General features: G+C 33.6%; 1 protein-coding gene across 1 annotated transcript in view; it reads right to left on the bottom strand.

Annotated features, from left to right (window-relative positions):
* Nucleotides 1-16,535, bottom strand: part of LOC143249179 (uncharacterized) — an 85,430-nt gene that overhangs the window by 25,323 nt on the left and 43,572 nt on the right. The window contains exon 2 of the mRNA XM_076498639.1: nt 235-1,780. Within this exon, the coding sequence (XP_076354754.1) occupies nt 235-1,708 (1,474 nt within the window). The 5' untranslated portion in view covers nt 1,709-1,780. The remainder of the gene's footprint in view (nt 1-234; nt 1,781-16,535) is intronic.

Here is a 16,535-nt window from a genome sequence, read left to right as displayed (position 1 = left end):
GCTTATTGGTTTTCCAATTTTTCACTTTCTTTCACCGTTTAAACCGTAAGTGTCATAGGTGATAAATTGCATAAGCAGCTTTATCTCCATTAATTAATCTTGTACTAAACAATAATTGTAGCATTTGACTGGTGTTGAAATACGTGATCTTTTATGCTCGTGAAAGTAAAAAATATATTTATAAATATTCCATGTATTTAATATACTTTATATTTAAAATATACTTTATCACACCTGAATCTTTCGACGTGGATGGTTTGTTACTAGAGTTATCCTTCTTTGGGAATTTAGGGCTATCAGTAGGAGACTGCGTTTTATGAGTTCTTATAGTCATTGGCGAGTACACTCCTGCTAAGCTAGGAATCGGCAGGAATCCTGGTCTCTTTGGCCGCGTGACAGTTTTGTCATTGTTATCTGCGTCTTTATCTGATTCAAGAGTTTCACGATCTTCTTTTCCTACAATAGAATCATCTTGACTTGTATGCTCCTCCTTCCCTAGTTGTTTACAGCATTTACCTGGCTTTGGGTTATTACTTTCATCTGTTTTTGTATTCTCTTTCAGGGGATCTAGATTATCAGGTTTTAGTTTCAGTTCTGATACATTCCACAATAGCCGATTATCCTGTGGAGATTTTGCATTTTGCGAAATGGTGCTGAGCTCCTGGATTTTCTCTGGTGCATTTTGTTCAGCCTTTGAGAGCTCACTATTTTTCGGAAAAGATACACCAGTTTTTGAACTATCTTTTAAGCCGTTTTGATCAGTTCGACAGCTTAGATGTTTGCATCGTATAAACAACTGGGGATTGTTTAATGACTGCTTCGAGTCATAGTCTTTTTGAAGAGTTGAAATAAAAGATTTTGAGAAAGATTTTTCTTGATCAGATGTATTAGAACGCCTTGGTAAGCCCCACATCTCAAAATGTTTTACAAATTTGTTACCAGTGTCTGTCCTTTTGTTTTCTAGATTTATGGAAGTAAAAAGATCAGGTTTGTTTTCGTGAGCATTGTCTATAAAAGCACCATTTTCAACAAATAATTTGGAAGTGGAGTTATTTTTATCTGTTTTGAAGTTTCTGCGATCTAAGAAGCCTGTAAGTGTCTCAAATGATTTAGGTTTTCCAATTTCATAGTATGATATTTCTCGGGGCATTCTACTTTCCGATCCAGGCACTAATTTGTTAAAAGACTTCTCTTTTTGAATCATGTTACATGTAGAAACCAGGCATCGGTGGTTAATGGCTTTCTTCGAATATTCTGGAACAGAATCTGTGAAAGAATATTCCTTTTCACAATTTTTCCTCAACAGAAACGGAAAATCTCGTCCATATTTCTCAAGATCAAGTTCTGCTCCTTTTGTTAGTCCGCATACAAGAGGTGAAGCTGTGTTATGGTTACGCGACAGGAGAGGTGAAGAACGGGGACTGCCTCGCACCAGGGTAACTTTTTTTTTTTCTATGGGACAAAACTGAGGAAGAGGCTGGCGAAGTACCCTACGAGGAGACTCCCTAGCTAATACGTATGGTTGGTGGGTTGGTGTATTGGAAGAAGATCCACTGGTGGAAGACGGCGCAGAGGCAGATCCGGGCCCAGAGCTATGTCTCCTTCGTCTGAACTCTGACAACACGGGACTTTGAGCCAACTCGTCAATATCCTCTACTTCACGACGAACTTTGCTGTCGAATGCCGTTTCATAAAGATGTCTTGCCATCGAGAATGTCGCAGTCTTTGTTTCAATACTTCGGCATAAGATTAACTTTCATTTTCCGTAACATTGTAAAAACTAGGAAATAAAAAAATATTCAAATACTTTGAGAAATGTTAATTATCGATGTGAATAAAAATGTACACTTTAGCGTAGCTACTTTAAAACTATAAGCATAATCATATTATATATGCAGCTTAAAACATGACATATGACTAATGAAGGCTGAAGCCAAGGCAAATGAACTCCTAGATAGAGCAACAAAGAAAGTGTATCCTTTCATTTCGTATTCAATTACATTTACAATTTCTTTTATTTTCATTCATAATTACAATACAGTTGACTGAACAAATAAATTAATTAATTGTAAGTTATATCAATTAAAAAAGAAATTTATTTGATATAAAATACTCTAATTTCAAGTTCAAATTTATCGTTTGTAGTATAAACAAAGTAAAACTACATACGCATGTAGATATGAAAATAATATACTGATAAAATATGAAAGCACCTATAAAAGGTTTAATTTTAGTAGTAGCGCAAATAGAAATACCCAAAGTTACATTCGTCGTTAGAACATTTGTTTGTTTGTTTTTGAATTTCGCACAAAGCTACTCGAGGGCTATCTGTGCTAGACGTCCCTAATTTAGCAGCGTAAGACTAGAGGGAAGGTAGCTAGTCATCACCACCCACCGCCAACTCTTGGACTACTCATTTACTTGGGCTATTCTTTTACCAACGAATAGTGGGATTGACCATCACATTATAACGCCCCCACGGCTGAAAGGGCGAGCATGTTTAGCGCGACTCGGGCGCAAAACCGCGACCCTCGGATTACGAGTCGCACGCCTTACGCGCTTGGCCATGTCAGGCCCACAACGGTGTTCATAACATAAAAATACTGAAATATCTATTAGGTATTTATATTCAAATAAATTACTTATAATAATGATTGTGATATCTTACGTAACAACCAATATCAAACAAGTAAAATGAAATACACAGTTTGACAACTACCTTAAAAAAGTGTTTGTACAAATATGTATTTGAAAATGAACTAAAAAACTAAGTGCCCCTACTTTCTCTGTATGGTGACCCATAATGCTTGATTGTACAAAATAAAACTAGACATTCATTACAGTTATTCTCAACAATTGATTATAAAAAGTTTAATTCAATATGAATCAAAAGAGCTTTTACACTCTAAACGTGACGATTCTCAACCTTTGATTATATAAAATGCGACTATAAACTGATTACAAATACCTCCATTGTTTCAGTTTTGTTGTGATCAACACTTGATTATAAAAGTGTAACTGAATACGAGATACAAATGTTTCTATTCCCTGACTCTGATGACACGTAATGCTTCATTATGAAAACTGTGAATTATCATGATGTGTGGCCATTTCATAATAAAAGTTATGTTATACCTAAAGCAAATAAATGTAATTCCTCAGTAAATGTCTACTCGATTTATACTTATTTGTATAATCTTATGAATTCTCCAGTGATTTTACTTTGTAATTAAATTACATTTGTTGTCCTTCAAGTAAGAAAATTATAATTTCAACGTCACTCTCAACAATTCCATATTACAGGTCTTTCAAACACTACACTTTTATTCTGCATAGTTCTTCATCAGGCCTGTAAGAAGTGGCATATAGTTTCTTAACATATTTTACTGAAGAGTATTTCCATGAAATATTGGCATTTCTCTTTAAACATTAGGGACATGCAACAAAATTCTGAATAGAAACCAGTATGCTAAACTTTCATGCTTCAGTGTATGGTATAAAATAAAAGAACAGGATGATATAATAATCCCAAGCTATATCATCTACTGATTCAAAACTGGTTTGCAAACTCTCGTAAATCATAGACTTATATCTAATATTTTATGAGCTTATGAAATATTTATGATATTCAGCTTATATTAATCACGATATATCACAAAACATATACGTTTGGACAACAAGCAGTCTTAGTTCAGATAAACTATGTAATAGGATGGTTTTCTGATCTGTTCGCGAATTGCTTTTACCATTATATTTTTATTGCCTATTTAAAACAGATGTTTGTTTTGTTTGTTTGTTTTTTTGGAATTTCGCACAAAGCTGCTCGAGGGCTATCTGTGCTAGCCGTCCCTAATTTAGCAGTGTAAGACTAGAGGGAAGGCAGCTAGTCATCGCTACCCACCGCCAACTCTTGGGCTATTCTTTTACCAACGAATAGTGGGATTGACCTACACATTATACACCCCCACGGTTGGGAGGGTGAGCATGTTTAGCGCGACGCGGGCGCGAACCCGCGACCCTCGGATTAGGAGTCGCACGCCTTACGCGCTAGGCCATGCCGGGCCCTATTAAAACAGATGAAGTTATAATATAGTCAGCTGCTTTACAATTTTTCCTTCAAAATCTTCTGTGAATATTATACCGTTTAATCTTGCTAACAGAATTACAGCAGAAAATAAACAATAAAAAACATGAACAGTACTGCCTGACAGTTTTTTTTCTGTTATTTGTCACTTAATATTTACATACAATAATATTTTCTTGAATATAGCAAATCTACATCTTGGGTTGTCTTAGCATTATCCACTACTTCGAATCGAACCTTGGAATTTAACGTTGTTAGTTCATAAACATATCTCTGATTTAATGGGAAAACCGAAAAAAATAGAAAAACAAAACAAAATTTGAAGTGCTCTCAACTTTTCAAGAATATAACATACAATCATTTCAATATATACTATACAAAAACGCCTTTCTTTACAATACAATGAGCAGAATGTAGCCCAATGACTACCATGCCAGGGAAGAGAAAGCCAACCGTTGGCGGACAGTATTGCTATTATGCTACATGCCTAGAGATAACCGGTACTTATTTATGTATGACTTTATGGCAAGTGTATTTCTAATAGACGAATGGGGAAATTTCTCGGTGGTATCTTCCTTGGTAAAATTTAGTCTACGTAGTATACACTGTCAAATGTTCGCACAAAGTTTAGTGTTATCCAGAAGTTTTCTTCCAAAAAGCTAACATACCGTATATCATTACCTCCAGAAAAAAACGTCTGACACTAGAATACACTACCGTTCACGTTCCGTAACCTATTCCCAACTTTATATTGCCATGTTGAGTATCAACTTTTTTCTAATTGCTTAATAGACAGTGTAAATTTAAAAAAACAACAACAAAAACACACAAAATTACATTTAATATATATCGCCTATTAGAGCTAGTTGCTCCCAATCTGAATGTTCCGTTACTCTACACTGGAATTTATCTTACACGGTTGCTTTTCGATTTGTTTTCTTGTTTAATGTTTTCGAAATACACGGACTTGTTTATTTAGAAATTCTTATTTCCCTACGTTCAAATCCCATTTTTAGAATTTTTCTTTCTATTTGGTCGATTCTCCCTTTCGTATGATGTACATTTTGAAGATGTTAGTAATCTTGGGTTTTGTATAAAAAGAGAAATTCCATACTGTTTGTATAAAAATACTTGTCGACACATACTTGAAAACGAGACTAGACATTAAACACTACTGCATTTCTAGCACAAGCAGAACTTTACAGTTCTAACTGTTTCGAGCTCTGAGACTGAAACGTTTTAGAAAGATAGGCTGAAATAAACTACGTATGTAGCACATTACCTAAGGTTATTACTAATAATAGAAGACAAAGGTACCCTTTTGCTAATCATATTTACTTTTATCTTTGATTATGTAATTTAGTGAAGTTTCAAAACTTATATTATTTTGTCTTTAAATAAAAACGACAACAAATTAATTACATAAAACAGTTGATTATTAAACTGGTTTACTCAAGTACATAAAAATAATTATAAACTATAGTGATTTAAAGTCATCAGAATATTTGATGTAGGATATTATTAGCAAAAAATGTCAACTATAATTATTGAAATACCTTGTCGTCAAAAATAAGAACGTTGTTTGAATTCATGATGCTTTATAGACAACGTAAGGTTTCCAAATTATTTGTTCTAATGGTTACTAATCATAAAACTTGTTTGTTTTGGAATTTCGCACAAAGCTACTCGAGGGCTATCTGTGCTAGCCGTCCCTAATTTAGCAGTGTAAGACTAGAGGGAAGGCGGCTAGTCATCACCACCCACCGCCAACTCTTAGGCTACTCTTTTACCAACGAATAGTGGGATTGACCGTCACATTATAACGCCCCCACGGCTGAACAAATTACCTGTAATCTTTCTGACACATCAAAAAATTGCCACATAAAATCTAAAAGCTATTCCCTTTTTTTACTTTTATTTTGATAGGATACTAAAATTGTGTAGTAAACAGGAATATATTAGTACCTAAATATATAGCAGTAAAAAATATTTGTTCCTGATGTTGCCGACAGAACTTTTAAAGACCAAAAACATTGTCGAAAAAATTAAGTTAAAAACCATTGCTGTAAACAGTAAAGAATGTTTGGTACTATCATTTTTACCTATTCATCTTGTGAAATAATAAAACACTTTAATAAACAAATTAATGCTTTTTCCCGACAATTCGACAGACCGATAAATTCTTAACAATATTAAATATAAAATTAATTTACTTGAAAATTTTGGTACATATAAAATATCATGTGAAAATAAAAATGTTTGTATAAAACAAATTAAATAAATTTAAGCAACAGAATGAACAAACATGAGGAAAATTTAAAAAATAATATTACTACTTTACCATTAGAAGAGCGTCTGATCACAGTTAAGCACAAAGCTACAAAATGTGTTACGGGTGGTCTGTCCACCCCGGGTGTTGAAATCCAATTTCTCGCGTTGTATGTACGTAGGCATAAGGCTGTACTTCTAAAGGGACTATAAGAACGTTTTATTCAAAGAAAACATACAAATAAACAGGAAAAACAACTTATTTTAAAACAACCTAGATCTATCATTTGTATGAATATACATGAATCTATTGAAATAAATATATAAAAAATAAATATTAAATAATAAATAAGGATAATAGATCTGATAGAAATGTCTCAGAAGATCACATGAAGCCTCTAATATGTATATTATATTCTGGCTACCTTTTGTACAACATTACAATCCTTAAAATGACGCTCGCTTGCTTGTTTTTGAATTTCTTGCAAAGCTACACGAGGGCTATCTGCGCTAAACGTCTCTACTTTAGCAATGCAAGACTAGAGGGAATGCAGCTGGTCGTCATAACCCACCGCCAACTCTTGGGCTACAATTTTACCAACGTATAGTGGGATTGAACGTCACATTATAACGCCCTCATAGCTGAAAGTACGAGCATGTTTAGTGCGACGGAGATTCGAAACCGCGACCCTCAGATTATGAGTCGAACGCCTTAATCCACCTGGCCATTCCGGACCTAAGATGACGCAATAAACACGTAGAAACATGTTGAGTTTATGACACTATTTGGAGTCTCATCGGGTTTTCTTTTCTTTCTTTTTATTCTGTACACTGATTTATTGTCTTTTTTGTGTATACTGTGGCTGAAAACAGTCTTAGTTTTATAACTATGTACAGTAAATTGTTGTTTATTGAAAACTGAATTTCAGCTTTATGATGTAGAGTGTATACAAATACAAGACTTAAGATCTATTTAACTACGGTTAAAACTTATATTGCTAATGAATTATAAAGTAAAAAAAATAAAAATAAAGGTGAAATGGAGTGGACGGAAGGTATTTCCCTATGACTTGTGTTTGACACACATAAGAAAGACTATGACTTTTTTCATGTTGTAGTATAAGAAAAAGATTGGATTGTAATATAAATCAAGCTGAATGGATTCAGTGATGTGTTTCAATTGACTGGGGTAACTTCTTTCCATTGACTGAATTGAGTGACGTATTTCAATTGAATGGACTGAGTTGCGTGGTGTCTTTCTATTTACTGGTTTTGATTATATACTTTTATTGGCCAGCTTCTATGGTGGCAATCCATTGACAGGATTGAGTAATGTCTTCCTATAAACTGATATTAATGATACATTTTATATAGAATGGTTTGAGAGATCCTTTGCTATTGATAACAGTAGAATTTTCCGTTCTACTGAATGGACTGATTCACACATTTTTATTGAATGTACTTAGTGACATTTTCCTGTTGACTTATTTGAGTGGTATATTCCTATTGATTAGATTGATTAACATAATTTTACTCACTAGATTCAATGAGATGTTTCTATTGACTGGCTTAAGTAGAGTCTTTCTACTGAATGGTTTCAGTGATTATTTTCCATGAATCACTTGACCGGTGTCTTTTTAATTACTGGCTTCATTGACCTATTTTTACTAACTAGATTCAACGGATTATTTCCCCTTACAGGATTTAATGATGGCTTTCTAATAGTTGGATTGGTTTGGTATGAATTTGTCGCATGACTACCCGAGAGTTATATGTAGTGAAAGACTAAAGGGATGGCAACTAGTCATTACCAACCACTGCTGCCTTTTGGGGGGTACTCTTTTATTAACAAATAGTAAGACTAGTCGTTATATTATAACGCACCTTCGCATGAAAGGATTGGCATGTTTGGTGGGACGGGGGTTCGAACCCGCAACTTTAAGATTAAGTCCAGCGCCTTAACCACCTGGCCATGTCAGACCCTGGCTGGTGTGATTGGCGTATTTATATTGAATGCCGTGAATAATTGTGTTGTCTTTCTCTTGGCTGGTTTCAGTGATCTATCTCTAACGACTGGTCGCGCCCGCGTCGCGCTAAACATGCTCGCCCTCCTAGCCGTGGGGGCGTATAATGTGACGGTCAATCCCACTATTCGTTGGTAAAAGAGTTGCCCAAGAGTTGGCGGTGGGTGGTGATGACTAGCTGCCTTCCCTCTAGTCTTACACTGCTAAATTAGGGACGGCTAGCACAGATAGCCCTCGAGTAGCTTTGTGCGAAATTAAAAAAAAACAAAAAAAAAAAACAAACTAACGACTGGCTCAAAAGATGTATTTCGAATACTGACATGCATGAAGTATTTCTACTGAATAGTTTGGGTATTAATGTATTTCTGTTAAATGACTTTAGTGATGTCATTCTTTTCATCAATTAGATCTATTTCATATGTTTAATATCTAAATGTAGATGTTTTTTATAGATTTCACATTTTTTTGTATATAGTTTGTCAGCAGGCCCTTATATGAGTCATGATGTCTCAAGATACTATTAAAGATACTACTAAAGATACCCTGATACTATTCAATTAGCATCACACTCTGAAAGGAGGTCTTTGCGTTTGAATATGAACGTTCATAATGTATGCTTCTTTCTAAACAGACTTGTATTACATTCAACGGAATGATAGACTTATTTAGTTATCTTCGGGGAAAAATATTTGAATTCATAAGTACCATCCCTGTTTAAAAGTCACTACAGATATCTAGTGATAAAAAAGAATGGTATATCCTACGAAAATTCAATACATAGTAGTTTTGTAAATAACAATGTTAGAAGGAAATATTTCTAAGCATATTTTGTGGCCTTGTTTTGGCAATGAAACACAAGTAAATAATTTCGGCTGGGGGGTAGAAACGTATTTAAAAGTAAACGATTTGATAATCAAAAAGTGGAAAAATAATAATTTCTTATACTCTTTACTACACTATTTTTATAGTAAAGTTAAATTATTCAGAAATCTCTTAGCAAAGGAACAAATTACTTTTAAGGCAACGTTTAATTTAAGAATTCTTATATAATACAAAAGGTGCAAACATAACTTGACATTAATAGAATCACCACTTCCAGATTATGAGAAAACGTTTTAAAGTTATTCAATTACATTTTGATACTATTAGAGCATTATAAACTACACACTTTTCATTCTACTCGTTTTGAAAAGTTAATGTAGCGTCTTATTTAATATCTTAATATCATTTTTTACCAAAGTGACAATTTTTCCTTACAATAAAACTGACAAATAACTGCAATACATTAATAAATATGGTCTGTAATCCAAATAAAGAAAATTGGTAGATGTTTTCCCTCTTGATGAGGCCCGGCATGGACAAGTGGTTAAGGTACTCGACTCGTTATATAAGAGTCGCGGGTTCGAATCCCTGTCGCACTAAACATGCTCCTTCTCTCAGCTGTGGGGGTGTTATGATGTTACGTTCATTCCCACTATTCGTTAGCAAAAGTTGGCGGTGGGTGTTGATGACTAGTTGTCTTCCTTCTAGTCTTACATTGCAAAATTAGGGACGGCTAGCGCAATAGCCCTCGTGTAGCATTGCTCGAAACTAAAACAACAACCCACCTAACCATCTTGATGAAAAAATTCTGTGTTAACTGTTTTGGTGTTTGACAACTTACCATTGGAGTAAAATATTATCACACAGTGAATTCGTTTGTTTGTTTCAGAATTCCAGTAGTAGTTTCTGAATTTGAACCGAAACATTACACTCTAAAGAGAATTCGGCTGGTCAGTACAAGTCACCGCTAACTCTTAAGTCACTGTTGTCTAATCGATTAGTGAAATTAGTCACTCTTATATATAGGTCAGATATGGATCCAAAATGTTGATCTCACAACGTTTTTGACAAAACGGAATGTGTACTGCAAAACTCTCATTCACAATCTCAGCTCTTTAACTCTCTTGACCAGCTCTCGTACATCGTAATTACCTGAGAAGCTAAGAGAGCTGGTTTACTATTGATAACCAATGTCCAAAACTGTGTATATCTTCACATTTAAAAACATTTAGAAATAAATAAAATGTTTGTGAACCAAAAGCCATTTATTTAGATAAACAAACGTGGAATGACATTTCAAAAGATATTCTAAATACGAATTAAAGTAAGAAAGCATTTCTTAGTGTTTAGTCCGTGCTCACATTGCTATGTATAAACACTAATTGTACTTCATCTAGTCTCATTGCCGTGTTCACAATAAGTGTATTTAATCGAATTTCATATTACCCTGTTCATACAAAGTGTATTTAGCCCAAGCTCATGTTACCATGCTCACACAAAATGTACTCAATCCAATCTTATGTCATAGCGTCCAAACTAAGTATACTTAATGTAAGTTCATTCTACCACGCTAATACTAAATGAGCGCTTGAATATCTAATCTACGCATAAAAATGGTTTCTGAGAAAATTCGCAGAAAAATAACAGTTATAAGGCAGAGCATCTGCTTAATTATTAGTTTTTAATCTACCTATGTTGAATTAAAATTCAGTCGTAATTTGAAAGATATGAAAATTTAAAAGAAGAATATATATGAAAATGTTTATTCAGTATTCTTGATGTTACAATCATCAAATTTTTAGATAGAAAAACCGTTGATACATACAGTCATATGAAAAAGTTAGGACACCCTAAGAAAGCCTATGTATTTTTGTAACATGTTTGGATGTACAGATATTTAATCTCATTTTCAACAATACTGAGAGATTATAGGAATATAACTAAACAATTAAAACTGAAGAAAAGACTTTTCAAGATCTTTTGTAAATGTAATTCTACACAAATGCATATTCTAACTCAGGAAAAAGTCAGGAACCCTACCCCTTAATAGCTAGTGTTACCCCCTTTGGCTGAAATAACTGCAGTGAGACGTTTCTTGTAGCCATCTACCAGTCTCTGACATCGGTCTGAAGAATGTTTTCCCCACTCCTCAATGCAGAATTCTTTCAGCTGTGAGATGTTTGAGGGGTTTCTTGCATGTACAACTGTCACCCTACAGCATCTCAATGGGATTAAGATCTGGGCTTTCACTCAGCCATTCCATGACTCTCCATTTTTAGTTTTCAGCCAGTCTTTGGTGGATTTACTGATAGGTTTTGGGTCATTGTCGTGTTACCGGGTCCGGTTCCGCTTCAGCTTTAATTTTCTTACAGGTGGTCGCACATGATGCTCAAGCACTCTCTGATACACAGTAGAATTCATGGTGGATTCTATGATTGTGAGCTGTCCAGGACCTGCTATAGCAAAGCAGCCCCAAACCATGACACTTCCATCTCCATGCTTCACAGCTGGTATGAGGTTCTTTTCCTGGAATGTTGTATTTGGTTTACACCAAACATGTCCTCTGTTCTGGTGTCCAAGTAATTCAATTTTGGACTCATCCGTCCAAAGAACATTATCCCAGAAGTCCTGGTAGTTGTCTATATTCTCTTTGGCAAACTTCAGTCTGGCCTTGCTGTTTCTATCAGAGAGCAAAGGTTTCCTCCTTGCACACCTCCCATGCAAGTTAAACTTGTGCAGTCTCTTTCTGATTGTAGAGGCATGCACTTTCACATCAACAGTAGCCAGAGCCTGCTGTAGGTCCCGTGATGACATGTTAAGGTATTTAAAGACCTCTTATAGCCTCTTGCGGTCTGCTCTTGTGGTGAACCTGCTTGGACAACCAGACCTGGGAATGTTGGCAGTTGTTTTGAAAGCCCTCCACTTGCTGACTATTTTCCGGACAGTGGAATGGCTGATTTCAAAATCTTTTGGGATCTTTATAAATCTCTTACCAGACTCATAAGCTGCTACAACTTTCTTTCTGAAGGCCGCAGACAGCTCTTTTGCTCTCACCATGGTGGTCACTCTCACGTCTCAGCCATTTTAAATGGGAATAAATGTGGGGGTGTCCTAACTTTTTCCTCACTTAGAATATACATTTTTGTAGAATTACATTTACAGAAGATCTTGAAAAGTCTTTTCTTCAGTTTTAATTATTTAGTTATATTCCTATAATCTGTAAGTATTGTTAAAATTGAAATTAAATATCTATATATCCAAAAATGTTACAAAAATACACAGGCTTTCATAGGGTGTCCTAACTTTTTTACATAGCTGTATGTTATATGTTGGGAAATTACTAATATCCAAAAGTTTATTCCTGTTAAGAAAGTGCTGACAAAAGTAAGAAATATAAGGACATTAAGGTGACTATCTGAATGTTTTAAATTTATATTAGGTTATAAAATGTTTATTTTACGTGTTACAGTAACATAAATAATGAACATCTCTTAAACTTCTAATATATTCACCAAATATAAAAAATAATCAATATTGAATATTAAAAGTTGAATAAAATGTTAATAAAACCATTTTATCTTTCTCAATGCGCATAGTGTGATACTTATACATTGAGAATTGTATGATAACAAGTATAAACATGTCTAACTTTTATTACAAAGTTTCAACGGCTCATAAATATATTGTACATCCAGACATGTGTAAAGAAATGTGTATGTATATCATTCAAATGCTTTGAAAAAAATTGAAAGGATAAATTTGAGGAATTATTGGATACCATGCAGCAAATTTGGGTAAATCAAACACACATCTTGTTCCTGGAGAATTTTTACTGGAGTCAGGAATCAGCAGTTCAAACTGAGGAGAACTGAAGAGTTAGTTTGCGGTTTAAGAAAACACTCAACAATGACTTATGTTGCCACTAACATTATATAATTTGTACGCAGAGAGATTGATTAGGTGATTAATGATATATAAGGATGGAGGTTAACAAAATAGAATCTGTAATAATAGATATGTTGATGATATGGTACTTATGGATAAAGCTGATGAAGTGATAAAACGGTTAATTGGCCAATTTGTTGATAATGGGAATAACTAACGATTCAATATAGATGTCAACAGAACTAAGCAAATTGTAAATTTGTAATATGAAAACACTTCCAGAATATACAATGCAGTAGAAGACATGGGGTTGGAACAAATAAGGGGGTTTTATTTCTTCATAGATGAATGTCAGAAGTGACGTTAAGTATTAAAAACGGGGGTTAAGCAAAAATTAGGAGTGGCTAAAAAACTATTCTCCAAAATCAAAGAATTGCTTTGAACTGACGTGAAACTAGGATTGAGAAACAAATTACTAAATCGTTGCGTATAGTCATTCCTGCTCTATAGGATTAAAAATTGAAAAAAATCAATACAAATAAATAGTAATGATCAGTTACATGTAAGAAAATTCTCAAGAAGAAGTTTTAGAACGTTTAAAGTTGTGAATTCTCCTACCAATCCGTATGTCATTCTTTACTCATGGAAGCCTCATGTTGTTTCAGATTTCGAAACCACCGATAGAAAATCCGCTCGGTAGAAACCTACTATTCATCAATGAGTTTAATTTACTTTGCTTATATATATATATTACTGTTATTATACATCTTTTTTTTCTACATCTTATTCCCAAAGAAAATTAGATGTAATGGTGGTTTCAATAAAACCAGATACTCTACGCTAATGTATCATTGCACAAACTAAGCAAATTAAATTAAGTTCACAATTCCATTTTCAAAATATCTTGAAATCAGACCTAACTATCATATTTATAAGATATTACGAAAAATGTTGTTCCTTCTACCGACATCTTTATATTTTTAACAACAAAAGCCATGAAGGATAAAAGTCCCCCACTGGAACAACGGTAAGTCTACAGATTTACAACGCTAAAATTAGGGTGTCGATTCCCCTCAGCAGGCTCAGCAGATGGGCCGATGTGGCTTTGCTATAAGAAAAATACACACACACACATTTCTGGCTTTTATTTTGTGTAATTATTTATAGCATATTATTGCACATGAAGTGTAAGGTAACTTTTATTTGTTGAAGTTCGCTCAAAGCCTTTAAAGAGTATCTGAGCTACCCATCTCTACTTTTTAAGTTATAAAGAGGAAAAGCCACTAATCAATATCATCCACCACCAAATCATAAGCTATCCAAAGCGAATAATGTTATTTGACAGTTACTTCTATTACGCACCAAAACCAAAACATGGAACCCCAGATCCAGTCTAGCTTACAAACCACTGTACAGGACTCGAACTTTTACCGAGTAAATCAAACTTTTCTTATATTTTATATAATATAACAAAATAAAATTTAGATATTTAAAACAGTAAAATTCGGTATTTTGCTAAAAATTAATCGGTTCTGACACTGTTGTTGCATTTTACCGTCTTTTTAGATGTTAGTGTCTTAACTGGTAGATCTAAGAGTATTGTCACATTTCCTACAATAGGAGAAAAAACGTAAGCCACTTTTGGTGTTGATTACAAGGTTAAAATTACATAGTCTGAGTGACGTAATCCAATTTGACTATTGTATTTAAAAAAAACAACTAGAACTTAATTAAACTATTCGTAAGAGTTTGAGAAGAATATTAACGAGTCCATAATTAAAACAAATTCCGAAAGTATTTCAATAGCTAGCACCTCTCTTATTGGCAATATGTGGAATATATCATCCAGAATAATCAGTGACTAAATAAACATCTAACGCTATTTTATTTCTTTGAAATAAAAAAAAATTAGTTGTCTCAGTATCGGAACTGGTAAAGTTTTCTTTTATGTAGTTAGGAAATAGTATTTAATGAAAGGACGACCACGTTTGGTGCGACGGGAATTCGAAGCCTCTACTCTCAGATTGCGAGTCGAGCGCCCTAGTCACCTGGTCATGTCGGGGCAATATGAGATATCTAAAATGATACAACACAACTAATAAGAGCAGAATACTCAACCTATACATGAACTTCTATACAGAAATAAAATCTATATATTTTACTAATTTCGTCACACTATTAGATAATATCATATATCTTTTAATTTAATTAGTTTAGGCTGAAGCTATGCAATTATAACATTGTATTGTCGGTAGCAATATTTTAAACAGGAAAAATTACGACCATACTTAGTGAAATATTTTTAATTAATTTTATTAATTATTTATTTTCGGAGTGATAAATATGAAATGACTATTATAAATTCCTATTTCGTAATTAATAATTTTGCTATTATTTGATTCATTACGTAGAAAGAATAAAAATGTGTTGTTTTGCATCTAAGGACCTATTTTCTTCTGGTCGAAACAGCTTTCCGTTTTAATTGTTATTGTGATATATAATCACCAATCAAAAGTTTATCATATTATTCAAATCTTCTATTCTGTCTTGTTCTCTGCGTTAACAAAATAATTTTAACATAAGCAGTTATTACATAGCTACGTTTTAAATAAGATAACAAAATTATGTTACCAAATACATTATAGTTTAGCTTAGAATCAAACTCATACAAAAATTATATGTATATGTACAACTCTCCCTGTGTGTGTTTATGGATGTGTGAGGTTTTCCGCCTGTACTACGTTCTTATACATTAGCGAATATATGAATTATGTCCTTGGTTCTCATAGAGGAAATGAAAACTTCGTGAAATTTATCCTTTGGAAAACAATAATTTGTATTATGGTCAGTGCTTTATTATTGCAAATTACCTGTCCAATTGTCATGAGTGTTTACCAAAATTTTTCATTTTCTTCTAATTGTGATAGGCTGTGCCATACTTGATTACCACTCCTTTTCAGGTTCATAGCGTGAGATCCAACATTAAAAGTTCTCTAAGAGAATATTTCCTCGTTGTTGATTTTTACTGATCTTGCGTTTTCTGCTTTCATTTTAACTAATCTTTAACTTCATTTTATCTTGATTCGTTTGAGTTTAATTAATGTTGTATCAGTTTGTTTCGTGTGATTTATTTCAGTTTCAAAAATGTATTCGGTCGTTTACTTTTCAATGTACATAAGATGTGAGTGGATAATGAATAACAATAACAATTGGCTGTTTTTCTTTATCCCGTGCTCTTAGGTAAGAGTAATATAGTAATGCTATTAATGATCTAAACCATGAATACCATATATATATATATATATATGCGTACGATATAACAATTCTATTTAAATCACACTAAGACATTTAAAGTTAAAACAGGTATATCACTCTGTATGCTGTTTGGTGCAATGTGTTCTTTAGTGCTCGTTCTCTACATATAAATAAGAATTGTAAAAGTGTTGATTATT

Source organism: Tachypleus tridentatus, chromosome 4, assembly GCF_004210375.1.
Source record: "Tachypleus tridentatus isolate NWPU-2018 chromosome 4, ASM421037v1, whole genome shotgun sequence".
Taxonomy (NCBI): Eukaryota; Metazoa; Arthropoda; class Merostomata; order Xiphosura; family Limulidae; genus Tachypleus; species Tachypleus tridentatus.
The sequence above is the reverse complement of the archived record's forward strand: the minus strand, read 5'-3'. Positions and strand labels throughout refer to the sequence as shown.